This window comes from Grampus griseus, assembly GCF_964374135.1.
Source record: "Grampus griseus genome assembly, chromosome: 14".
Taxonomy (NCBI): domain Eukaryota; kingdom Metazoa; phylum Chordata; class Mammalia; order Artiodactyla; family Delphinidae; genus Grampus; species Grampus griseus.
Window position 1 is genome coordinate 73069680 of NC_139008.1, and position 27777 is coordinate 73097456.

The window sequence follows — 27777 nt, forward strand, 5'->3', positions numbered from 1 at the left end:
AAATCCTTTAGGGTACTACTTTTCTGGAAAAAAATTTTTTTTAACCAAATGTTCACTCTCTTATCTGATAAGGTGCCAGTACCTTGGGATACAGTGACCCAGTGAGGTAGCAGTTATTGCCTTTAGGGAGCTACTAGCTTTCCTTCATTAGTGATGCGTTTAGAGAGCCAGCTGGCTCCCCTACATGTCTCTAGGCAGTCTCTAGTTTATCTTGTCTCCTACATCCTTATGGGCCAAGGGAAATTGGCGTCTAATTGGAAAAAATCAAGCCCTGGGTTTGTTTCTCTGCTTTGCCTCTTACTAAGTACCTGTGGGCAAGACACTAACTTCTCTACACCTTGGTTTGATCTATAAAAGGGGGAGAACCATCAGCACCTTACAGGGCTGTAGATAATGTCTGTTCATTGCTTGGTACATGTTGCTATTTTGGGGTAGCTCTCATTTTTCTTCACCTGAGGCTATAGGCATCACGTGGCTTGAGTCATTCAGCAGTAATTAGGAGACCACTGAGTAGGCTGCCTGATTTGGGCTCCTAGCTAACAGGATGGATAGACAAACGCACAAGTGTAAAGAGATGAACAGCAGCTCCCATTAATAAGCGTAAGCCTGGCATCTGCCATCAATCCACAGAGATCAAATGCATGAGTCATATTACTGGATACTCATTTGAGCTTGACTGTGTAAAAAGAAAAATATAATCAAGCAGGACTTGGAGTGGACGAAGAAGCTCTCCTGGTTTAAATTAGGCCTCAGTCATGGTTTGGCCCAGAACATCAAAAAGCACTGAAAACCAGGTCTATGGCCGTTCTTTGGGAGTATCTTTGGTTGTCAAGAGTTTTATTTCCCATCCAACTGAGTACCTAGCAAGAGCAACCCAGACAGGGAAATCCAACAAGGGCCTGCCTATAAGCTTTCTCCCAGCTCTAAGCATGTAATTGGCAGCCACGATGTTGCCTTTGATGAATTCCTAGCGCACACTGCTGACCTCAAAGCCAGGGACCCCAATCTGCAACAGTGGGGGACAGAGAGGCCTGTTCATGGTGATAAGACACCAGGTGACTCTTCTGGAATGGGATAACACCATGAGGTCTGAGGATTCAATACTCCCTTGCTTTATAGTATAATCCTGGGCTTACCGAAAATACTGACATATTTTATGCATGTGTATAATTCAGCACTCAACGTGTGTAATTCACTTGAGTCTTGAGTAAACTACTGGGTGTCCTAGCAACAGGCCAACTTTAACTTATTCTTAGGGTATAGACAAGCAAAGCAGGGACACTGCCCTCTCGTTTTTAAAGAGAATTTGTTATTTCAAATTAATATCAAAGTTGTCATCATGAGAAGAAAATAAAACCTTTATTGGACTTTGTTACATTTACTTTACAGTTTAGTATTGCTTTTACCTTAAAGGACATAAGGTGGGGGATGGTACACGGTAATGTTCTGGAAGTTCAGGACCTTTAAAAGTCTTAAAACTGGCTGGCCCTGCTTTAAGGAAAATGAGGTGATTGCTTTTCAATGGCAAAGTAAGGGGCCACACCTCCCCGAACTGCCCCCCAAATCCCTGGCAACTTTATCTCTGAACCACGGCATAAGGTACTGGTTTAAATGATGGTGGTTCCAACACTTCATATCAAGCCCTGTTTCCTGACCCCTCACCTACAGCTCAACTGATACTGTCCCCTCTATGTCCCATCTGTTTAATTCTGTAAGAACACCTCAAATCTAACCTCCACCAGATTATGGGTGAATATCTCTGACCTTTGACTATTGTCTGGTCTCATATTAGCCCACACGGAGATTAGCAGCTACCACCAGATATGCTTAAAATGGGTTAAGCACCTTGCAAAGTAGTTTTACTCCCTAAACAATCTTTTGTACTAAGATAAACTTCCAAACAAAGGAAACACTGAGGCTCAGACAGATTGTCATTTGCCCAAGGTCATAAAGCATAGTATATACTCAATAAGTATTAACTGACCAGTCTGACTGATAGAAAATGGCAAAGCTTGTTTGCAAACCTAAACAGTCTGACTCTTAGCCATCTTGAGGGACCACCTCCCATCTTCTCTTCTAGTGCAAATTGTTCCTCCCCTTCCGGTTTTTCTCACCATATAAACGGAACCACCATACACTCAGGTGATTAAATCAGCATGACTCAGGAATCTACCTCTCCCCCATAGCTAATCAATTGCCAAGTTAAAATTTTTAATTACTCAGTAACTCTCAGCTGTCAGTTTCTCTCCATCCTCACTTTGACTTCTTTGTTTCAAATCTTATTATATGGACTGCCCCGGTCTCATGTCCCTAAATCCATTCTCCATATATCAGCCACAGTGACTGAAGACATCATTCATCCACGTCACTCTGAATATGTGAATATGTTCCCTGTTGCCCTCGCATAAGGTCCAAACTCTTCAGTGTGGTTTACAAAGCCCTTCGTGACCTAGTCCCTGCCCACTTCTCCCCTTTACAGCTTCACTGAACATGTTTTTTTTTTTTTAATCTCCCTACCCTTAACATACCATTTAGTCTACCCTTCAGCAATGCCATTCCACTTCCCCATTTCTCTTTTATTAGCTAACTCCTAACGTTTCTTGGCTTAGACAACACTTTTTCCAAGAAGCCTACCATGACACCCCAACCTAGCACCTCTACTTTGAGTTCTCTGCAATTCCTAAATCACAGCACTAATCACAACACGTTGTACTACCTGTCAGCTCATTATATCCTCCTCGAAACTCTAAGTCCAAGATGGCAGAGCCGCTGCCTGTCATGTTGAAAGGTGCATCCCAGAACCTGACAGGGCCTGGTACAGAACGCGCAGTAAATCTTCCCTGAGTGCACTGTTCTGTTCTACCGCCCTGTGTGCTGCCTCTCCCGAAAGCTTCCCGGCAGTGCTGACCTTCTCGCTCATCTACCCAAGTGTCTTGCCCAGAAAAGATATTTAGTACCATTTCCAAATGAGTTCAAGACTCTACTCACCAGCCAGACCTTAAGTTTTAGAAGGAACAGGAGCATTCTGCAAGATGATTTATAAACCTGACTGTCCATATGTCCAAAAAAAAAGAAAAACATAGAATGGCTGCTAACTGATAAAAGCTGTTAAAGAAAGGGCCTTAAAAGCTTGTCTTTCTATTTTAATCAAATACCTTTATAGTGCAAATAATAAATTCACATGCATTATACTTTTACATACTCATAACAAGATAATTACACAGACTAAAGTTGCACAGTTTTCCCAAGTGAATCTTCAGTTTAACCAAACCTACAAAGCATTTAATTGAAATTAACATTTCTGGCAAAGCCACAGGCTTAAATCAAGCAGCATCAAGACTGTAGTATAAAAAAAAGTAAACGAAAAAACTCAAGATATAGAAACAGTAGCCATACTAGCAACCCCTCTTCTGGGGCAAGACCCACACATGTATTCCTCTCCCCAAGCACTATGAGTTTAAGGACTGAACAAAGAGCTTGTTTCACACAAGACTTTCACAGAAGAAAACTGTCATAGAAATGCATTATTATAATTACTATGCTTTTTAAAGATTTTGCAATAGAAATATATTAACGACAGCCTCAAATATCCAACATTTTTCTGTCTTACATGTTAAATCAAAGTTGTAGGAACCTATAAGTCTTAATAAAGAACTCTCTTCACAGCACAGCTGTAGTTCACTTTAAAAGGCAAAACGTTCCTTTTACTCTATATCCTTACAAATAAACATAATATAGATATAAACGAAAAGTTCTGATCCTGCATCAAGCATCATTCACTCTTGCCCTCTGATATAAACTTGGATATAGTCTTATTTGCAGAGAGTTTGCTTAATATATTAGTTGAAGCAAAAGTAAAAGGGATGTGAGCTTTCAGCAAAGGAGACCTTTATGAATTTCAGTGTGTCCTTGGCACTCAGAGCTTCAGCTGAAGTCTCGACCGGTGAGGACGAGCGGAGCCACAAGGGTCCAGACGTAGAGGAGGAGGCAGACCCAGCTGGAACTGATCTTGACCCACACAGCTGGCCACTTGCTGGTCATGGTCTGGAAGTTTGCATCAGGGCTAAGAAAACAGCAGAGAGGTAGGTAAAGGAGCCTAATTTCAGCATTCAGCAGCCCCTCAGCAAAAGCTAAGAAATGCTCCAGTGAAATTCGACTGACACGACTCCCTAGTAAGTTTCTAGAAGAGACTTGAGAAAGCTGTGATTTTTAGTTTTTATGAGCAGGGAACTCTGCCTCTCAAACAGCTTTTATCTTCTTGCCTGCATGAAGAACTGTGACTATTCCTTGCAAAAAGTTCTTCAGGAACATCTAGCTCTTCTACATATTGGTCAAAGTCTAGATTGAAATGACCTCCCTGAAACTCTCCTTCCTTACCACATGATTACTTTGATCAGAATACTCTATACGGACATCTCTAGACAGAGAAAAATCAGGGAACAAAGACAAGTCAGCTCACTTAATGTCATGATTTTCTCTCTCAAGTAACTCAAGTTTGGAAGGGCTTCCCGTGATTTTCACCGTAAGAATTCCAACTGGATTTCAAATGCAAGAGGAGAAAAAGTCAAAAGTATTTCAGAAAAGAGCACTGAACACAACTTCATTATAAGGGTAAAGAAAGGGGATTCTGAAGTCAGGACAATGGATGGAGACTTTACAGGCAACCCTGAGGGGCTAAGTGTTTTTCCCTCGATTCTCTCTCTCTCTGCCTCCTACCTGTACCAGTTGGTCAGGGTCATCATGATGTACAAGGAAGCCGAGCAGAGCATGAGGTGGAATATGGAGTAGTTGTACTGCACGCCCTCTCGCTCGTTGTCCACAGCCCGCCGAGGCCGTCCATCTTCCTCATCGCTGGCGCCGTTGGCAGTCGTATCACGGAGGATCACGCTGTCACTTCCTGACAGGGTCAGCTTGCTTACTTGGCTATTGCTGGCATTGCGGATGCTGGAGAGCGACCCCAAAAAGGTAAGTCAGAAAGGGGCCATTGGGCTTCGCTGGTGGCACAGTGGTTGAGAGTCCGCCTGCCGATGCAGGGGACATGGGTTCGTGCCCCGGTCCGGGAAGATCCCACATGCCGCGGAGCGGCTGGGCCCGTGAGCCATGGCCGCTGAGCCTGCGCGTCCGGAGCCTGTGCTCCGCACCGGGAGAGGCCACAACAGTGAGAGGCCCGCGTACCGCAAAAAAAAAAAAAAAAGAAAGGGGCCATGAACACGAAATGCTATCACTGGTCTATACACATGAAGGTTATTTCTGAACTGCTCCTGCTTTGGGGACCGAAGGGCTTCTGAAGGGTTTGCTTAAATGCCTGTCATCACAAGACAGAGACAGTACTCTCATCAGTTACAATTTGAGGGTTTAACTGCCTAGGAGTTTCCCAAAACATACTATGCTCTCAATGTCTGCTTCAGGACTTCACAAGTACCTCTCTCCTTTGCTTGGAATGCACTCCCCACCTTCTCCCAGCTAACTTAATCACCCTTTAAATTCTCTGATCATGCTGTGCCCTCTAGGAGGTCTTCCCTGGCATCACCCTATCACTAGGCTGGATTAAATTCCCACAGCTCCTTACTCTTCCTTCTGCTATATCACTTACTGTTCCTGTCTTCCTTGCTATTCATAGAACTTTTTGACAATGACCTTAGTCATCTATGCATTTCTAGTACACAGCAGATATTCACTAAAAGTTTGTTAAATGACTGAATAAAAAAGTACATACAAATAAAGGACAAAACCCACATGAACATCTCAACAAAGAGAAAGCATTTTACAAAAATCTGATATTTTTTTCATGATAAAAACTCAAAATAGAAATAGAGAAGAACATCCTCAAACTGATAAAGGGCATCTATCAAATAGCCAGGGCTGGGCTTCCCTGGTGGCGCAGTGGTTGAGAGTCCGCCTGCCGATGCAGGGGACACGGGTTCGTGCCCCGGCCCGGGAAGATCCCACGTGCCACGGAGTGGCTGGGCCCGTGAGCCATGGCCGCTGAGCCTGCGCGTCCGGAGCTCCGCAACGGGAGGGGCCGCAGCAGTGAGAGGCCCGTGTACCGCAAAAACAAACAAACAAACAAACAGACAGTCAGGGCTAACATCATACTTAATAGTGAAAGACTAAAAGCTTTGCCCCCAATATCAAGAATCAAAGGAAAACAAACAAAAACAGTCACAGACAGTATGAAAACAAATGAACATAGCTGTATGCCAATAAAACTTTATTTACAAAAACAGGAAGCCAGCCCAAAGGGCTGTTATTTGCCAACCCATATTTTAAGCAATCATTAAAAAAAGAAAAAAGGATAAATCTACACATTATGTGCAAAGCTGTCCAAATTATGACAAATTCATAGGCATTTCAGAAAGTATATACTGTTATATAGAATGCTCCCAATTTATTTATTTTGTGGTACGCAGGCCTCTCACTGTTGTGGCCTCTCCCGTTGCAGAGCACAGGCTCCGGACGTGCAGGCTCAGCGGCCATGGCTCACAGGCCTAGCCGCTCCGCGGCATGTGGGATCTTCCCGGACCAGGGCATGAACCCGTGTCCCCTGCATCAGCAGGCAGACTCTCAACCACTGCGCCACCAGGGAAGCCCGCTCCCAATTTATTTTGAAAAAATTAGATATCAAGTGATATAAATAAAATTATGTAACTATTTATAAAAATATGCATAATTATATAGATACAGATAGGTCAATAGACAGTAAGTATAAACAAAGGAAAAAAGCCTGAAATAATGTGTACCAAAATGTTAATCATAGCAGAGGTAAATTTAGAGGGAGGACCATTTCATTTCCTACTGTTCTCACTTAAGCTATTAATTTATATAAATATATCCTTGCCCATTTTGATTACTGCATATTTTAAAATTATTAAAGTAACATGCACTTATACAGACAATATCAATAAAAATGGGTGGGAGAATGAGTGAATACTGCTAACATAGGTTATATCTGGTGTCCTGGATTAACTACAGACTAACATTTCATGTATAAAATTCTGTAGTTGTTTAAATTTTATTTACAGTGATCAGAAAATAAAGATTGTTTTAAAAAAAGATAAGCCAACCAATTTTCAGAGCCAGTATTCTAGCTGATCCAGAGTCAGGTAAAGGCTTTATCCTCCTATACAAAGGAGAACATATCTCTTAGTAAGCCTGGGAGGAATTATTTGATGAGAGGATTTACTGTACTTAAAGAAATGTACACAGCAAGGTAACTGAAGCAAGTCAATGACTTTAATAAGGAAGAGTTAAATTTTTGTAATTCTTCTCACTGTTTTTTGAAAGCAAAATAGCTTCTTCACTCTATTACTAACCTTCCTAAGAATTTTGTCCTAAGTACTTTTAAACTTACCTAGAATACAAAAGGGAGAGAACAAAGACGACCAGCCCAATAAAGTTCTCTTTATTCAGAGAAGGCCCACTCTGCGACGGTGCAGCAGGAGTAGGGGCAAGAGCAGTTGCATTTGCAGGAGCCAAGGTTGGTGAGGTCATGTGCATAATGATGCTCAATAGGCCAGGGTTGCAGGAATGATCTGAAAATGAAAAACTGTTTATATCTTTCAGTATAACTCATCTTGGTCCAAAAGGATTTGAGGGGTGTGCTATACATCACTCATTCGTGATTTAAAACATAGGAATGCTACACTTCAAAGAACCTGCAACTGGGCAGTCAGTAACGCATCTGTGTTGCAACTACAGACTTAGTTTTAGAAAAAAGGAAATGAAACTACAACAACAAAGTATTTGTCAAATATCATAAATGTCAATCTTGATTTCACTGGGTTTGAAATTTAACTGGCAAGTCTTTTTGGCTCTATAGTTGTGTTTAAAGCACAAGTTTACACAGACTTAGAAAACAAACTTATGATTATCGAGGGGGAAGGGATAGTTAGGGAGGTTGGGATTGACATGTACACACTGCTATATTTAAAATGGATAATCAACAATGACCTACTGTATAACACAGGACATTCTACTCAATATTATGTAACAACCTAAATGGGAAAATGTATAACTGAATCACTTTGCTGTACACCTGAAACTATCAAAACATTGCTAATCAACTATACTCCAATATAAAATAAAAACTTAAAAAAAAAACTAATTTGTTTGCAAAATAAGGCTAGAGTCAATAAACTTGGCCTGGTTAGCAAAAAACAAAAACAGCACAAGGAGTTTATCCCTAGTTTTGTTTCTACATAGTTACATAGGAATACAATAAAAATAAGTTGAGTCATCACTGAATGGTCTGAAATAATGGTTTTCCTTGAAAAGGAGTCCATAAAATACCCCCACTGAGAAACAATCCCGTAAGATCTACAAAAGGAGATTTCCTGCAGCTGTTTCTTCTGCAGCCTGTACCACCAAAGTAACACTCAATTAAAGTAATTCTACAAAGGGCCAAAACAATGTTGCCTTGTTCAGCTCTTAACTAGTTTGACTTAGTCCAGGGAAAAGCCTGGACTATATAAAGGACTGTGGTCCTTTAGGCTGTCAGCTCTGAATAGCCATGAATAGACATGGAGAATAAAACGTGAAAGGTAAATACCGTGGACACTGTACATTTAAGTGAAGTTTTTTGTCTGTTCATTTGTTTGTCTGACATTTGCTCCAGCTCTAATCTCTGCACCCACCAAAGGAGTAATTTCTTACTTTCTTTTTTCTGTTTCTTTTTTTTTCTGGCTGCGTGGCGCGGCTTGTGGGATCTTAGTTTGCCGACCAGGGATCAAACCCAGACCCACAGAAGTGAAAGCATGGAGTCCTAACCACTGGGCTTCCAGGGACATTCTCATTTCTTACTTTCTTTTCACCAAATGAATGCGTTATTAAAACTCCCTTACCAGGTTCATTGGACATGGCTGACCATGTGAGGTACATGGTGTAGAGGGTGATGATAGAGGACTGCAGGAGGCCAGAACGAGGCTGGTGTTCCTACAGAATCAAAAAGAAAACAATGCCATAGGAATTGCAAGGGCTGAATTTCTAAAACCCAGCATACTTCCTGGGACCCACTGAATTGTTATTAATTGAGAACCTTCTAATTCTGCCTGACAGTTGAAAGATGACAAGTAACCTTTCAGTTTGAGTTAGCTTGAAAAAGAACCAAGAAAGAGGAGGCATGCACTACTGGTTCTCAGGCATTTCATAATCCTGGAAATTCCTGTATATCATACAAAGGCTTAGATTTACTACTAGTTCCTTGGTACAGTGAAATCTAAGCTAAGCTTTGCCACTGGCTAGCTTGGTGACCCATCACCTCTCTGGAACTTCGGTTTTCTCACTTTTAAAAGGAGAGGTGGGCTTCCCTGGTGGCGCAGTGGTTAAGAATCTGCCTGCCAATGCAGGGGACACGGGTTCGAGCCCTGGTCCGGTAAGATCCCACATGCCGTGGAGCAACTAAGCCCGTGCGCCACAACTACTGAGCCTGCGCTCTAGAGCCCGCGAGCCACAACGACTGAAGCCCACACGCCTAGAGCCGGAGCTCCGCAACAAGAGAAGCCACCGCAATGAGAAGCCCGCGCACCGCAACGAAGAGTAGCCCCCGCTCACCGCAACTAGAGAAAGCCCGCGCCCAGCAACAAAGACCCAACGCAGCCAAAAATAAAATAACTTTTTTTTTTTTAAAAAGGAGAGGGCTTCCCTGGTGGCGCAGTAGTTGGGAGTCCGCCTGCCGATGCAGGGGACACGGGTTCGTGCCCCGATCCGGGAGGATCCCACATGCCGCGGAGCGGCTGGGCCCGTGAGCCATGGCCGCTGAGCCTGCGCGTCCGGAACCTGTGCTCCGCAAGGGGAGGGGCCACAACAGTGAGAGGCCCGCGTACCGCAAAAAAAAAAAAAAAAAAAAATAATAATAATAATAAAAATAAAAAAGGAGAGGTGATGTCTAGATGTTCTTTTCACACCTAAATTCATATCTGAATTTTAAAAATATTGTATTTAAATGAGGAAACTCAGGAGCATGAGTTGTTTTAAATATTAAAATCAATTATTTTTTCTAGTTGAATTCCCCTAAAATATCTTTGCTAAAGATTCCTAAGAATCAGTCTCATGATATAAACAATTTTATAAGAATGATAAATTCTCAAGTTACATAGATTTTTTTCTTAAATAATAGGGAAATTATTCATTTACCGGCCCTCCATGGCACATTTTAGAGTGATTAAGTTATAATTAAGAAGACTTTATCGTGTTGAAGTAGAAAAATGTTTAAGTAGATAAACTTGGACATAAATTCATACAACAGGTTACCTAGGTTTCAAGTTTAGCATTCATTAAAAATCCTTCACAGGAGGAAGAAGCAGAAATCACAACCATACCTGAATTTTTGGATGGATTGACATAATAGAAACCACAATGCAAAGGATCAGATTAAAACTGATGAAGAACTTGTTTTCTGTGCAGCCATCTGGTTTGGTGTAGTATGTGTAGAGCAATACGACAGAGATGATTGACAGGATATAAAACATGCTTGTGACAGACAGTAAAGCTAGAAAAAAGAAAACAAACATGAATGCCCACAGTCATAACAAACTCTTATACTAACGAGGACCAATTTTCACCCTATTTAACGTAGCATAATGCAGTATGGCTCTCATAGGGGTTTAGATACCTACCCGCATACCAGCACCTTGGGTTCCCTTCTTCCATTCGATTTACCCATGATTCATTCCAAGAGTGAGCAAAGTCCACCAACAGCACCAGCTGGATGAGGATGAAGAAGGCAGCCCCCACCATGCCAATAAAAAACCAGGCTACAAACCAAAAGCACAGTTACTCTTCACCATAGGAGCAACATTTCAGAATGTTACTGTCCAACATTCTAAAAAGATTTCAATTCAAGTAATAGAGAGGTAATAAAGACATTGTCTCCAGCAGTACAGCAAGATTATTGCAATTCCAAACTCAAAGGCATTCTCTGAGAAGTGTTCTGTTGGGTTTCAGACCTTTTCAAACTTGTTCTAGCTTGTGCCAAGGGGAGCCTAGGGTCTGACATTCCAAATGGAAAAGATATAAGCCCTTTCCTTTACTTACAGGGATAAAAATCACAGTGGAAATCCACAGATGTCACGATAAGGAAGCAGGTTAAGACAGGAATAGTGGAACACATGGTTACAAGCCCTTACGTTGACAAGCTCTCCGATTAACGTGGTATTGCCAAGTGAGAAGAGAAACTATTAAAATATTGGCAAACGAACATATGGTTCCAGAATAGCTGAGAAGTGGGCTGAATGCCTCCCGGCTTTAATCAATCAATTAATATCTTAATATTAGTACCAAGTCATGGTAATTGGACACCATCTCATTTAATTACCAGTTCTGCAAAAATCAGTAATGAAAATGTAGCTTTAACTCAATCATTTGTAGAGTTTGTATATATTATAATTGACCCCCCTAATAGTGAACCATACCTGTGGTGAAGTGGCCCCCAGGGATATAGAAAGATCCAACCATGATACCAACAATGGCAGCAATTTTGAAGAACCAAAACCTATTAAAATATAAAAGTACACTTATGAAATGCTAATTTTTGCCCTTACACTGAGAAAAATGAATTTCTAAAATGCAAAAATAAAGCCTTACTAGCCACTTCCAACATGATTAGGCTTATTTCTTCATTTGACATGAAACTACTTCACTCAATACCTCACACAACTTAAGGACAAACGTTAGCACAGAGACCAAATCATGCACATTCACAAGAAAGAAACATGTTATTTCCCTACTTTTAGCACTTAAAGATAGGCCTTTTTCTAGAATTTTGGAGCATTCTAAACTAACGATGTTAGCTAAATATAAAGCAATCAACTTAGATCTGGGGGAAAGTGAATCACCAAATCCTTCCTTTACAACATGGTAAAACCATGCCCCATAGTGTTAAAAAACCCATCCTGAAACTGTGCCCCATAGTTAACAGACACTGGTGCCCAACAGAAATTCTTGAGCTTGCCTTACACAACAGTGCTAAGGGAACAGCTGGTTATAGAACCACCCCCGCTTGCAGCCTTGCCTTCAAAAGGCTCATCGTAATTTTTTTTTTTTCAAATTTCATACCCTCCAACCTTCATATGGCCTAGATAATATACCACAAGACTCTTTTTTAACTACCCCTGTAGATAACGTGCCTCTGACTCGTGGGTCACTATAGTAACGGGGGCTTAAGCCGTTTTTCAGAAACTGGGAGTTAGTTTTTATCCAGTTCAAGCTGCCTAAGACTGGTCGGGACCACTGACCCTAAGACAGGGCCTGCACAGATGTGCAATGAATAACCCTTTTGATGTCAGTGCCAAAAATGAATGATCCTTTTTATGTCAGAGTGCCAAAAACTCTACCCTCAGATTATGCTAAGCATCTCCATTTTTGAACATACATCCTATTAAGAAGCATGTAATTCAGATACACCTGTGCAGAACACTGATTACCTCACCTTTTCCTTACCTCCAATTCCCTTTCCCCAAACCTAAGACTACTCTGCTTCTCTATCCCATAAATAACTAAAGCCTCTCGCCTTCGGGGAGGCAGATCTGAGGTCTGTCTTCCCGTCTCTGCTGCAAACCTCAGCATCTCAGGTTGGCTTGCCGCACATCAGGCGATTGGACATAAATGCCTTGCCCACAATCACACAGTTCGTCACTGGCAAAGGCCAGGACCAAACCTGGCTTTCAGTCAATCTTTAAAGACTGCCTTGTATGGCAGAGTGTAAAGAAAGCAGCTTTGGAGCTGGACAGACTTGAGTTTCAATCCTAGCTCCAACCCTCACTAGCTGAGACATCTTAGGCAATTTATTTAACCTCCCTGTAAAGGGGAACCGGGGATCAGGAACGGGAAGCGACAGAATATGTGAATCAGGGGCCCAAATATATTCACTATTTATCTTTCTGTATACTGTTTAAATATATCAGGTAAATGTTTCTCTTTTAACAACAGAAAGAAAAAATGTGTGTGTGTGTGTGTAGTGCTTAGTACAATGCTTGAACTGTTTCGTAGGTGTTCCATAAAAATCTAGGCACTTTAAGCAAAGGTATTTTTAAAAAATACAGGAAAAAGACAAGATTGTCCTTGTCCACTCTACCTCTTCCATGCTGCAGGGCTCCAACTGAAAATGATGTTGAAACAACTTCCCATGTATAGTAGGTCGGAAATACATCTGGGCCACTGATTTACATACTCTACTGCTTTCATCAAAATGGCAACATTAACTGCTGAAGGGGAGGGTGCACATCATAACATAACAAGTTAATAATAAATAATTCCTACAAACCCATTGTGTATCGCTGCTCTGGGATCTTTACTCGTTTTCACTTTTAACATGAGCAGAAAGAAGGCAAAGAAAAAGACGGCCAAGGCAAAGTTGATTCGATATACGGCTTTATAACGAACCAGCACATCACAATGTTTATCCATGATTATATCAGCCACCTTGGTTTTAAGTCCTTCATCACAGAATCCAGGAATCTGGAAAAAGCAATTTTAATGTTATGGGAATATCCACATTTAAAGAGAGATTCTATTCCACAATAGGAAAGCCTGGATTTTTAAAACTGACCACTTAAACAACTGCAAGACTCTCCTGTGGGACTTCTCTCTTTGCCTTCCAATTCACTTACAATCTTGTCACCAAATAGAATAAACAAGTTGCATTTTGAAAATAAAAGGCAGGAGCTCTCTCTCTCTCTTTTCTTTTTAATATTTTATTTATTTGTTTATTGGCTACGTTGGCTCTTAGCTGCAGCACACAGGATCTTGCATTGCAGCGTGCAGACTCTTTGTTGCAGCCCGCGGGCTTAGTTGCTCCACGGCATGTGGGATCTTACTTCCCCGACCAGGGATCAAACCCGCGTCCCCTGCATTGGAAGGCGGATTCTTAACCACTGGACTACCAGGGAAGTCCTGAGTGCTCTCTTTTTGGCCCTTACCTGTGGGTGAGGTTATCTCCCATTTTCCCATGAGTTTTCATGCTACAACCCACTCCTTCTGAAGGTGAAGGGCCAGTCTAGTTTAAATGTTTAAAACTAAACATATAAGAAAAGATAAAGTTTTAGGGCCACTCTTTTAATATCTTTCCCAAAGCTGTTAGACTAAAGATGTTCATTCTGACTACCTTTACTTTGGGAAAAGACTGATACCTTTATATTCTGTGTCTTGACTATGACCAAAATTTAAAATGCCAACAAATCCAACGAACTTGACTTTCACAACAGTGAAGAAATAAGTACTAATTACAACTAAAACTCTGCAAAATATAAAAATAATAAAAACCACTACGTTAAATAAGGTTATGGTTACCTCTACTTACCTTCTTCAGCTGAGTTTCCATCCCTTCATGAAACATGATACAACATACAATAGTGCCCAGGAAGAGGATGAAAGCATAGATGAGGCGAGTCACAGTGGAATTCTTACTGTTGGGACAGCAGCTACACAGCAAACATGATGCACCACCGCAAAGGCATGGAACCTGTAATAAGCACATCATTACCATTTGAGACCTCCTTCAGTGGACTCCTTTGTGACATCCAGAACAGAAGATGAGGCCAACCAGGCTTTGAGAGTTTTAACTGAGAACTATAGCTGGGAGGAAGTGGTTAAAAGCATGGGCTCTGGAGTTGATATTATTTCTGCCACTTTACCTCAACAAGTTACATAATGTAAGCTTATTTCTCCATCTGTAAATTAAACTCAATAACAGAATCTTCCTCCCTCAGACATTGCTATATTAAATGAGCACTCAACACAGTGCCTAAAACACAGTAAAAGCCCAATAAATGTTGGTTATGTTCTCACAGACAGCATATTTTATTTAAAAACAATAACACTGAGAAAAATAGAAACTAACTCCACTTGCTGTTTTCTGGGAATCCTAGCTACCAAATCTGATATTACAGCATAAGGCAACATTACATGGAAACCCTTATAAATAATGAAAGCAAGAGACATTCGGCTCCATTCAAGAGTAACCTGGAGTTCGAGCCTTGGTCTGGGAAGATCCCACATGCTGTGGAGCAACTAAGCCCGTGCGCCACAACTGCTGAGCCTGCGCTCTAGAGCCCGCGAGCCACAACTACTGAGCCCACGTGCCACAACTACTGAAGCCCATGTGCCTAGAGCCCATGCTCTACACCAAGAGAAGCCATGGCAATGAGAAGCCCGCACACCACAACGAAGAGTAGCCCTGCTCACCGCAACTAAAGAAAGCCCACGCACAGCAATGAAGACACAACACAGCCAAAAATAAATAAATTTATTTAAAAAAAAAAAGTAACCTGGAGATTCCTCAAAGTCAAACATAGAATTATCATATGGCCCAGTAACTACACTCTTACATATACACCCGAAAGAACTGAAACAGGTATTCAAACAAAAACTTGTATATGAATGTTCAAGGCAGCACCATCTACAATTGTCAAAAGGCAGAAACAACCCAAATGTCTATCAACTGATGAATGGATAAGTAAAATGTGGTATACCTGCAAAATGGAATGTTATTTGGCCATAAAAATGAAGTACCGATAGCTGGTACAACATAGGTGAACCTAGAAAACATCATGCTAAGTGAAAGAAGCCAGACACAAAAGGTCACATATTGTATGATTTCATTCATATGAAATATCCAGAATAGGTAAATCCAGAGATAGAAAGCAGATTAGTGGTTTCCAGAGGCTGGAGGGAGTGGGGAGAAGAGAGTAGACTGCTAAACAGAAATCGAGTTTGTCTTTGGGGTGATGAAAATGTTTTGTACTCAGACAGGTATGATGATAGCCCAACACTGTGAATATACTAAATGTCACTGAATGTCACTTTAAAATAGTTAATTTTATGTAATATGAATTTTACCTCAATTAAAGCAAAAAAAGTAACCTGGATCTTTGGTCAGCTAAATTCTCCTAATGAGCATTCCAGATGAGAGGATATACTTTGTCATTCTTCTATACACTTGAATAGGAAACCACCTGAATTGCTTTGACAGGTGATGTTATGAAGTCACATTACAAGGATAGGCTAGTTCAGAATCACCAGCAGAAGCAGCAAATGCAACGCTGGGGGATTCTGGTTTTACAGTATGGTCCCAGTAATAATCTTTTATGAGATAATGTCAGGAATACATAGCACCTAGCACAATGCCTTTCATAGCAGGGGCTCTGTATATCAAGGTAACCGTTAATATCCATAATCAAAACAGCCACGGGGAACTGACCACCCAGGCTCATCTCCAACTCTTAACTACAATCTGGGTCAAAAGACTGTAATAGAAGTCTGTATCTGGTCGCAGATAGAAATACAGACATTTTACACCTGAAAACAATGACACTAATTGCTACGGGTTTATTTTGTCTGTAGTCTCACACTCCTGACTCCCTTTAGCTATTTTTCCCCCCAGCCAATTAAATAAACTACTGATAGTTGCCTACTGTTTGCTTTAGGTTGAATTGTGTCCTCCAAAATTCGTAGGTTTTAAGTCCTAATCCCCAGTACCTCAGCATGTGACCTTATTTGGAAACAGGGTTGCCGCAGATGTAATTAGGTAAAATGATGTTATACTGGAGAAAAGTGGGCCCCTAATCAAACACGGCTGATGTCATAAAATGGAGAAATCTGGACACAGACATGCATCACAGGGAGAACGTCATGTGAAGATGAAGGCAGAGCCTGATAAGGCAAAGGAACAGCAAAGATGGCTACCAAACCCCCAGGAACCGGGGACGAGGCCTGGAACAGAGTCTACCTCACCACCCTCAGAGGGAACCAACCCTGCTGACACCTTAATCTCAGACTTCTAGTCTCTAATACCATGAGACAATAAATTTCTGTAATTTAAGTCACCCATTCTGCGGTACTTTGTTATGAGGCCCTGGCAAACCAATACACCTACTTACCTGTTTACATCTTGTACCTTGAGGGGGGCCCACCTAGTGTTATATCTCTTGCACCTTTACACAGTAGGTACTCAATCTGTGGAACAAACTTGTCCTACTCTATGTTATGTCACTTCTCCCTCTCAGTAAACAACTCTATTTGAGAGAGGCTGGAGCCTGGGACCCTTTACCTGAGTGCTTGCACATGGACTAACCCTTGAGCAACAGAATACAAAGAAACTATAAGGGACTCAAAATAACTGCACACATGAACGGTAAGATACAAAAAAGCCACAAACCAACTGCCACTTCGGAGGTGCACAGAGCAATAGCAGGGTACTGTGCGCGACCCCTGCACAGAGCCCCACCAAGGGGGAGAGCAGATTACCTAAGCCACACCTCTTGCTCAACCCACTGATCCGCCCCTACCCATATCCCATTTAAGGAACCAGTTCCCCCATCTGTTACTTGTTTTTCTCTCTCTTGCTTGGCTGAAATTCTCCTCTGGCCTCTTATCAATTTCTGTTGATTAAAGAGTCCAAGGACCCAGGTTGCGTCACATACTCTTCCTGTTGCCAAAGGAAGAGTATGTGACTGTTGCCAAAAACCTTGGAGTCATCCTCCATGCCTTCTCTTTTTCCAAAACCCTCATTCCATTTGTCAGCACATCAGCTCTATCCTCAAAATGTATCCGGAATCCGGCCACTTTCATAGCATCCTCAGCTATCACGTTGGTCCAAGCCACTACTATTATCCCTCACCTGGATTAAATGCAATAGCTCCTGTCTCGCTGCTATAGCAACCCATTCAGAACCCTGAGTTAGTATAAAAATTATTTTCAGATGAAGACATGTGAGATTCAAAAGAAGCAGAAAAAAATGCCTTCTCAGAGCTTTTCTCATCTGACTGAAAGCAACAACTGCCATAAATTGTCTCTCCAAGGAAGTTTTATGGCCACGAAGAAGATAAAAAGACCTCTGCACTCAGAGAAACAAGTACTATCACAAACTTTCTTATCTCCTGTTTGTTCTCCTAAAAACCCATTTGTCTTTCCTAAAGAAACCTATTTGTTATTCCCATGGAAGCCCTTTTCTGCCCCACCCAATCCTAACCCTAACCCCAATTAAGTCAGGCATATAATAAGCCCTATATTCTAACCACCTCTTTGAGTTATTCATCACCAAGAACCCCTGCGTGTATGTGGGTTGCACAAGTACATGAACTCTTTTTTTCTCTTGCTAATTTGTCTTTTCTCAGTTTAATTCGCAGGCCCCAACCACTAACCCATTGAGAATGGAAGTTTTTCCTCCCCTACACTGCTTTACCCTTTCTTTTCTAACATCTTTTCTCCACACAGCAACCTTGTTAAAACACTGGTCAGATCACATCATTCCTCCTTTCCGTAACGGATCCCCATAATCACATAAGAGTAAAAGCCGATGTCCTTAAATTGGCCAATGGGTATCTACGTGATCTGGCTCCCTTTACTTTTCTGACTTCATTTTCTATTATTCTTCCCCTCACTCATTCCATTCTCTGGTACACTGAATTCCTTGCTGCTCCTCTTGAACGAAAGGAATTAATAAAATATAAAAGTGATTTATAGGTAGAAATGCTTTGATGGCATCAATTCAAATCTCAGCTTTACATCAAAGCCAAAATGTGTTTCCAGTTTCAAATTACCAATTCACGCCCTAATTAATTTCCTTCTTAACTATTTTTTTTTCTAAATCTATTTTGTAAACAGTGAGTTTGACCCACTAGTAAACTGTAAAAAAAAAAAAAAGAAAGAAAGAAAGAAAATCAACTGACCAGGATTTTTTTTTTTTAATGTGAAAGAAAAGAAAAATTGTACAGCAGGGGGCAAAGGTAAGAATTATTTCAACCTGTGTCTAAATGGGTATATTAAATCAAGCACGTAAAATTTATTCTTACTTTGGGTCAAGGTTGAAAAACTGGAGAGCCACTACAACCTAGGCCCTTAAAAGACCAACTGCCCTTTTCATTTAAGATCAACAACCTTAAAGGATGGAAAATACATTCTGTCCCTAAGAAAAAGTAGTGGCAGTTAAGGAATCATGCTCCTCGGAAGCGAGTGTATGAGTGAACTCATCATATTCTCTTCCATAGATCCCAAAATTCCTTTTTTAGAAGGAATTTTTAAAAGGCGTTTACAATCTACAAAGTGATTCAACCGATTTATCCACTTCATCCTCACAACAGCTCTTGAGGCGAGGAATGCTGGGGTGACTGTCCTCATCTTAAGGTAAACCAGAAAGAAATGACTTGTACAGGGTCCCCAAATGTTCAGGCCATGACTTCCAATTCTGAATAATAACCCACGAGGCCGTCTTTCCACTGCGCCAGAACCGCAGACAGGCCTCGGTTAAAATCTCACCTCTGCCACAGACTCTGTAGCTTTGGCAAATCCTGTGCTAGGGGATAAAAATATTATTCAAGCCCCACCCACCCCCGCTCAAATAAATGACGCCACCTTAAGAAGGTGCTTGGAAGTGAACCAGAGAGCCCGGGCCCCGGGAGCCGAGCTCAGTCCCAGGTCCCATTCCAGCTCCGGAGGAACCCAGAGGCCGGACGGCTCACGGGGCGGGGCAATCAAAATTGTAAACAATGGAGGGCTGGCCTCTTACGTTCCTCCACAATCACAGAAGGCGAACCGCCTGATCCTGATTGCAGGGCATCGCGGATTTTATCCTGGACGCCCCCGGATACCCTCTGCAGCCGAGGGCCGGACCCCCAAACCCCGGGCCCCGGGCGCCAGGCCCGTCGGGGTCTGCGCTTGGGGAGCCCTTATCGCCCTCCCCCAAACCACAGGACCGACGGAGACACCAGACCCCGAACTCACCCAGCTGGCGAGGGAGAAGACGCCCAGCACTGCTCCCATGGTGATGCGGGTGATGGAGGTGGCCGAGGCGGAAGCTCCTAGCGCTGTAGTAACTGCGGGTTGAGGCGTCTCCTCAGAAGCGCAACGGTTTCTCAGGCCTGAAACGTGCGGCCTGCGTCATGCGTGGCCCCGCCCACCGCCCTCGACGGGGCTGGGGGTAGGAGGCGGGGCTAAACCGGCCGGAGGCTGCAGGAACAGAGCAGGGTTTATTCCTTCATCTCGTTTGCATTCCTTGGGGGTCCACTTTGTCAAGATCTGGGGTACAGAAGTGCACAAGAATTTATGGCCAAGTTAAGAAGAGACTGACAATGGACAGAAACGCGCCATGGCATACTGTGATAATTGCTATGAAAAAGTATTACGAGGAAATATTCTTTCAGTAAAAGTGTATTTAATGCCTACTATGTAAGGAGAAGGTAATCAGTTAGGGAGTAGTCCTGGAAGGACTTTATATTTAATCTGAGGTATTTATATTAAGTCTAAGAACTGAAGGATGAGCCCAAGTTAAGCAGAAAAGATGGACACTGTTTCCTAAACTGTGGGATATATAAACCATTTGGGGTGACCGAAAGGATGTAAGGATGCATGTATATACAGGACATTAAGTAACACTGAAAGGCAGAGTGAGAAAGTCTTGTTTCAAACTAAAGAGAAAGTGTGTTTGCGACTGGTATGTATTTAACATTTTTCTAACATTTGCTTATCTCCCTTTTTAGCAGAGCAAAGGCTTCCAAATCTCATCAAAAGGTAACAACATATACAGTTAAATAACATTGTTTTAGGGTTTGTGTATATGTGTGTTTGTAGAAATTCTTCCACTTCTACCAAGCAGTACTTGATTTCCCTTTAAGTAGTGGTGTAAATTTTACTTTGTAAATTTAAGTAAAAACTGAGTCCATTTAAAGAAAAAATTTTGAAAAATTATTTACTTACATAACAACAGGTGGTATGTAGATATGGCAACAATGATGACAATGTTCTACAAATAACTGGTGTAGGGGAACATTTACCTGGGAGTATGAGAACCTGTAGAGTTTGGATCCTAGAATATTTAGGTTGGAAGATGCCTTAGAAATAGATTCAAATCTTTTCTTGTACAGAAATGGAAAAAGACCCAAAGTGAGATGGTTTGCCTGAAGCCACAGAAAGGGTTAATGGCTGAGGAAGAAGAATTACTCAAGCTTTCCTAATTCCCTTTTCTCTTTCTGCCCCCCAAACTACTTGCCCAAGTCAGGTTGTTTCAGGACCACTGAACCTTCCAGGTAGCCCTTAAAATCCTTGCTTCTCCCTGTCTGGGTATTGTTGGACTGGGCAGAATAAAGCTAAGACTGTGATAAAGCCCGTGATCAAATTCTACCAGGAACATGCCCACAGTCAAAATGAATTAGAGTTATTTAGCTTGTTTGTTAAGGGAGAATGCATTAAGAGAAACCATGAGGTATCTTGGTAAGAGGGAGTTGGGAAGAACTTATTGTAGGATTTGGGTCTGTGCTGGGTACCTCTAAGAGGGGTTTAAGGAAGTAGGGAACAGTTTTGAATTGGACACAGTCAAGAAGCAGGGACAATTCTGTAACGGGTATCTTAATTTTTATCCAGAAGGTAGGAGAATTAAAGCAGGGCCAGAGTTGTCACTGAAAAAGAACCAGGACCCACTCATGTTAGTCAGAAGAGGAGGATGTTGAGTCATATTTTGGTTCCTGAGTGGCCTTGTCTATGCCTTGTTCCAAATACAGAGTGGCCTTGTTTGATATTTGTTTATATTCTGTGAGCACTTGTTTATGTTCAGTGAGGAACAATGGGTCTAGCCGGCGGTTGAAGGGTTTTTCACTTTCTGACCTGCAAGCATTAGTCCTCCTAAATGTGGGACCCTGCCCTTCTCTCAGTGTTTCTGACCCTAAGTGGTTAAGTGTGCCTTGTCTAGGTGGCAGAGGTGGGGGAGAGCGGATCTTTGAGATCCTCTGCTCCAATTTCCCACCTCCTCCTGTAAGAATCCCTCAGCAACATCTGTTCTGGGAGCACGGGGTGGGGGGGCGGCGGGGGGGCAGGGGGCAGAGCTCACTGTCACACAGAGCAGCCCCGCCCATATTCATACAGTCAAAACTAGGTTGTTTTCCCCACTGGAGGGAAGGAAAAGTTTCCCCCGCACCTCTTAGGTTTAGTGATTGGGCCAGCTAGGCTTGGAGGCTTTTATACCATTCTGACAAAGAGCGATACAATTTAAATTTGTAGAGAAGTGATAAGACAAAGGAAAGGGGTTTATGGCTTTTAGGGGCCAGCCTGTAGGAAGGTAAATATATGGGAGAAACTAATGGAAGACAAGAGTTGTTTTAGGAAGGTTTGTTTTGTAGATTCCTCTCACCGATGAGAGTCTTATCTAGAGTTGTCTCCTGTGATTTAATTTTGCCCCTCCTGGTAGAGAGGAGATGGGGGAACACCGTCACAAAGGGAAATTCATAGAGGGAGGGCAGAGACCTTTTCTGTGTCTACTTCTCAGGTGTCTTCAGCTGGAGGTAATCCTTATGCCAAAGTGTCATATTTGGGGGTGGAATGATCTGATCACTTACACTCCTATATATTGTTTCAAAAGGTAACCCATGTACTTGATTTTTTTTTTAGGTTAATGTGTTAATTTATTACAGTTTTATTGAGGTATAATTGACATATAAAATTTTAAGATATTTAAAGTATACATCGTGATGATTTGATGTCTATATATTGTGAAAAGGATTCCTCCGATCTGGTTAATTAACGGATATTTCAACTCACACATTTATCTTTTTGTTGTTGTTGTTGTTGTTCAGAACATTTAAGCTCTGTCCTCGTAGCGATTTTCAATTATACAATACAGTGCGATAAACTATAGTCACCATGTTTGCATTAGATACTCAGACTTTTTCTTCTTATAGCTGAAAGTGTGTATGCATTAACCAACCACTCCCTAATTCCTTCATCCTCCAGCCCCCATCTGACTCTGTTTCTATGAGTTTGACCTTTTTTTTTTCAATGCCACATATAAATGATACCATTCATTATTTGTCTTTCTTTGTCTGGCTTATTTCACTTAGCATAGTATCCTCAAGGTCCATCCAAGTTGTTGAAAGTGGCGAGATTTCCTTCTTTCTTATAGCTGAACAGTATTTCATTATATGTATGTATGCCACATCTTCTTTATCCATTCATCCCTTCAGAGAAACTTAGGTTGTTTTCATAATTTGGCTATTGTGAATAATGCTGCAATGAACTTGGGAATGAAGATATAGCTTCAATACCCTATTTTTATTTCCTTAGGATATGTATCCATAGTGGGGTTGCTGGAACATAGGATAGCGTTATTTCCTTTTCTCCACATCCTTGCCAGCACTTGTTATCACTTGTCTGCGTGATAGCCACTCTGAAAGCTGAGGTGATACCTCATTTTGGTTTTGATTTGTGTTCTGCTGATGATTAGTGATCTTGAGCACTTTTTAATGTAACTGTTAATTATTTTTTTGTCTACTTTGGAAAACTGTTCAGTTTCTCTGCCCATTTTAAACTGGATTCTCTATTTCTTTTTCAACATCTTTATTGGAGTATAATTGCTTTATAATGTTGTGTTACTTTCTGCTCTATAACAAAGTGAATCAGCTGTATGCATACGTATATCCCCATATCCCCTCCCTCTTGCGTCTCCCACCCTCCATATCCCACCCCTCTAGGTGGTCGCAAAGCACTGAGCTGATCTCCCTGCGCTATGCTACTGCTTCCCACTAGCTATCTATTTTACATTTGGTAGTGTATATATGTCAGTGCCACTCTCTCACTTCGTCCCAGCTTACCCTTCCCCTTCCCTGTGTCCTCAAGTCCATTTAGAGGTTATCTTTTAAAATTTAATTTTCTATTTGTAGCTGGTATATAGAAATATAATTGATTTTGTATATTGACTTAGTATTCAGCAAACTTGCAAAATTTATATTAACTTTAATAATGTGTATATAGATTTTTTTGTAATTTCTATATAAACAATCATGTCAGCTATAAACAATAAGTTATTCTTTTTTTCTAATACTTAAACATTTCATTTTTCTTGTCTCATTGCAATTACTAGAACTTGATTTTTTAAAAATACTGCATAAAAGAATGTCGACTGAAAAAAAAATACACAACCTAAAAGTTGAGAGTTATGTTTTATTCGGCAGACATTCTTAGGACTTAAAGCCCAGGAGACAGCATCTCAGATAAAGGCTGAGAAAACTGTTCCAAAGAGGAAAGGGGGAAGCCAGGACAGATAGGAGTTTTTGCAACACAACCAAGGTAGTCGGAACAAAAGGCTACTCTTAGTAAAAGAAAACTAGATATCTCAAGTTAAGGAATTTAGCACTTTCTATGTATGGCAAGATGCCAGAGTTTGGGCTCACTGAAATCATTCCTTTGATATGCACCTCAGCTATCTGGGTGCATATCCTGTGTTTTCTCATCCTGAGATTCCTCAAGCTGCACCGCTGGGAGTGGCTGCAGTCTAATGACTACTAGATGGCAGGCATTCTGTTTCCTTCCTGAGTTCCCTCAGGGTTCACTGTCCTACGGGAGGCCGTAATGTACTAGCTAGATCCTTTGTTTACTGAGATGGCAGGCAGTATTTTATTTCTCAAGTACATACAGTGAAAATGTATTAGCTTACTCCCCCCGCCCCCCGCCATGTCCCAAATCTCTTTCCAGAGTTCTTGTATGCATATGCCAGCTGTGTATGTATTACCTGCCACTCCCTGTTTACCTGTTGTAGCGTTCCAACCACGTGGTGTTGTACATTGCTTATATCACATCACTTATTCATTCATTCAAGAAATATTTACCAAGCTCTTACTAGGTGCCAGGCACTGTTCCCAGTGATGAGAGAACAGCAGGGAACAGCGAAATGCTTGCCCTTAAAAGAGTTTATGCTGTAGTGAAAATGTTAGAGCAGGCAGGTAGCTAGGTATGAGCAGAGAAATAGGGGCAGGGTCCAGGTGGGAGGAAGTCAGGCATCTTGTAAACAGCAGGAGTCCATGGTCAGACAGAGAAAAGCAGGAACCTCCAGACTAACAGGAAACCACACATTTTGGGTGATAAGTGTCCTGGAAGCAGACAAAGAAAGGTGAGGAAAGGCAGGAATCTCCTGCATCCGAATGTAACCTGTTGCTCATTACACTCTCATTACAATAAAATTAGCCTTATTAAATTAGCAGATTAGAAGTACCCATCATGCACCAACGCCATGACACTTCTGATCTAAACTAAATAAGGACAAAAATCCCTCCTCCCCTCGGGAAGATGGAGTTGGGATGAAAATCAGGGAATAGTACCCCCAAACTCCTCTTTCCCCAGTGACTATTTCACCCCTTCATTTGTATGCCCTTCATAACCGGCTTGCCAGAGAAGCTCAGGATAGCAGCTCCTCACCTGTCTGCCCTCTCCCTCTGAGAGTGGATTCTTTTTTTTTTTTTTTTTTTGCCGTACACAGGCCTCTCACTGCTGTGGCCTCTCCCGTTGCGGAGCACAGGCTCCAGACGCGCAGGCTCAGCGGCCATGGCTCACGGGCCCAGCCGCTCCGCGGCACGTGGGATCCTCCCGGACCGGGGCACGAACCCGTGTCCCCTGCATCGGCAGGCGGACTCTCAACCACTGCGCCACCAGGGAAGCCCCTAAAAGTGGATTCTTGCTTAAATGAATTCTCACTTTACTTTCTTAACCTCCCTGCTTTGTCTCCAAATTCTTTCACAACGAGGCAAGAACCTTAAACTCACTGGGAACAAAAAGAGACAGGCAACAAATAAATGTATAAAATTCCATCAGATACTGACAAGAGCTGCGAAGAAAAATAAACCAGGAGAAGAGAAGGCAGAGTTGGTGGGGTCTGCTATTTTAAATAGGCAGGGCAGGTCTTTTTGAAGACCTGACATTTGAGCAGAGATGTGAAGGAAGTGAGGAAGTCATGGGGATATCTGGAGGAAGAGTGGTCCCAATGTGGAACAGCAAGAGGAAAGGCCCTGAGATAGAAGTATACTTAACTTAAAAACCACAAAGCCAGGGTGGCTGGAGCATGGACAAGAGGGAAAATGGTGAGAGATGGGATTGGACAGCTATCCAGGGAGGTAGTTCATTTGGAGGCGGACGGGGTCTGTTGATCATGGTAACTCTAGATTTTGTTCAGCACACTTAAAGGTTTTGAGCAGGGGAAGGATGTGATCATGTTCACATTTTTTTTTTTTTTTTTTTTTTGCGGTACGCGGACCTCTCACTGTTGTGGCCTCCCCCGTTGCGGAGCACAGGCTCCAGATGCGCAGGCTCAGCAGACATGGCTCACGGGCCTAGCTGCTCCTCGGCATGTGGGATCTTCCCGGACCAGGGCACGAACCCGTGTCCCCTGCATCGGCAGGCGGACTCTCAACCACTGCGCCACCAGGGAAGCCCCATGTTCACATTTTTAAAGGATCGTTTTGGTTGCTGGGTGGAGAAGAGACTGGGGCAGGGTTGGAAGTTAGAGTAGAAGCAAAGACAGGGCTAGTTAGGAGACTATCGCTGTGTGAAGTGAAAAATGTTGCCTGCCATATGTCGACTGAAAAAAAATGCACAACATGAGAGTTGTGAGTTAAGTTTTATTTGGGGCAAATGAGGACTATAGCCCGGGAGACAGCATTTCAGATAGCTCTGAGAAACGGCTCCAAAGAGGTGGGGGGGGAGGTCACTGTGTATGTGATTTTGGTGAAGGGGGGGTACATGCAGTCAAGCACACATTTTTGCAGAAGGTGGCTGCTAGTCACGAGAAGCAGACATCACCATGAAAGATTTTAGTGCTTTTCTAGATAAGAGGAAATGTAAGAATTGGACTCATAAAATCTTCTCTTAAAATATATATAACCATCTGGGGCTTCCCTGGTGGCGCAGTGGTTGAGAGTCCGCCTGCCGATGCAGGGGACACGGGTTCGTGCCTCCGTCTGGGAAGATCCCACATGCCGCGGAGCAGCTGGGCCCGTGAGCCATGGCCGTTGAGCCTGCGCGTCCGGAGCCTGTGCTCTGCAACGGGAGAGGCCACAACAGTAAAAGGCCCGCGTACCGCAAAAAAAAAAAAAAAAAAGTAACCATCTGAAGACCTGTTCTGCCAGTTTTTCCTAGAGCACAGAGTGCCTCCTTCCTGATCTCCACCCTGAACTCCTTTCACTGAGTGTTGAAGGTCAGCAGCTGCAGCAACTCATAATTTAATCCTTGTAGAGGCAGGTGGCAAGTGCCAATTTGTAGGTGACACATAACAGTAAACAAAGGATGCTGCAGCCATCAAACCACTACAGACACCCCAGATAGCGAGGCCTGAAGGAACTCAGGATGGAGACCAACGGGCTGCCAAACCTCAGCCACTGCAGTCACCCCCAGCTGTGCACCCTGGGGGATTCAGGATGGAGAAAAGCAGGATACTGGCCCTAGATAGTTAAGGTGCATATCAAAGGAATGATTTCAGTGAGGCCAGACTCTTGCATCTTCCCATACACAGAAAAGTGCTAAATTCCTCAACTTGAGATATGTTTTTCTTTAATTAACAGTAATCTTTGTTGCAAAAACTCAAATATATTCTGACTCCTCCCTCGTTTCTTTGGAGCAGTCTCTCAGAGCTGTCTGAGAGGCTGTGTCCAGCCAAATAAAACATAATTCTCAACTTTTAGGTTGTGCTTCTTTTTTTTTTTCAGTCAACAGTTATATGCATAGCTTGAAGCTAGGTCTATATGGAAACTGTATCTGTATCTACCTCAGTCCCTCTTAATTCTTTCTCTGGTAATCCATTTTACAGATGTACCATAATTAATCTGTTACTGATGGACGTTTAGACTGGTCTCAGCCCTTTTGCTGTTACAAACAATGGAGCAATGAATATTCTTTATGCTCATGTTCCAAGATTATCTGCAGGATTATTCCAGGAAGTATAACTGCTAGTCACGAGTTAAAGTACATTATTTCTCATATTGAAATTAAATCTGGTGATCGAATTCTCACCATGAGCCCAAAGAAACAAGTTTTTTT

The 27777-nt window shown here is 42.2% G+C and overlaps 1 protein-coding gene across 2 annotated transcripts; it reads right to left on the reverse strand.

Moving 5' to 3' along the window:
• Positions 1-1337: 1337 nt before the first annotated feature.
• On the reverse strand, positions 1338-19851 carry SERINC3 (serine incorporator 3). 2 transcript variants are annotated; one of them, XM_082669791.1, is made up of 10 exons: positions 19714-19851; positions 14294-14455; positions 13259-13452; positions 11409-11488; positions 10614-10751; positions 10317-10486; positions 8841-8931; positions 7352-7532; positions 4717-4944; positions 1338-4063 (listed from the first exon to the last, which is right to left on the reverse strand). In XM_082669791.1, the coding sequence occupies exons 1-10, from the start codon at positions 19750-19752 to the stop codon at positions 3925-3927; spliced, it is 1422 nt and encodes a 473-aa protein (XP_082525917.1). In that variant the 5' UTR covers positions 19753-19851; the 3' UTR covers positions 1338-3924. The 2 variants fall into 2 exon arrangements, with proteins under 2 accessions (XP_082525917.1, XP_082525918.1); XM_082669792.1 differs by lacking the exons at positions 1338-4063; positions 4717-4944; positions 7352-7532; positions 8841-8931 and adding an exon at positions 8964-9774.
• Between the last annotated feature and the right edge of the window lie 7926 nt (positions 19852-27777).

Excerpts from the sequence above, each read along its gene's own strand:
- SERINC3 (XM_082669791.1), bottom strand. The coding sequence starts at position 19,752 with ATGGGAGCAGTGCTGGGCGTCTTCTCCCTCGCCAGCTGG. Across the intron at positions 10,752-11,408 it reads TGGGGGCCACTTCACCACAG|CCTGGTTTTTTATTGGCATG; the intron begins GTATGGTTCACT and ends TTTGGTTTGTAG. Across the intron at positions 10,487-10,613 it reads CCCAAGGTGCTGGTATGCGG|CTTTACTGTCTGTCACAAGC; the intron begins GTAGGTATCTAA and ends TCTTTTTTCTAG.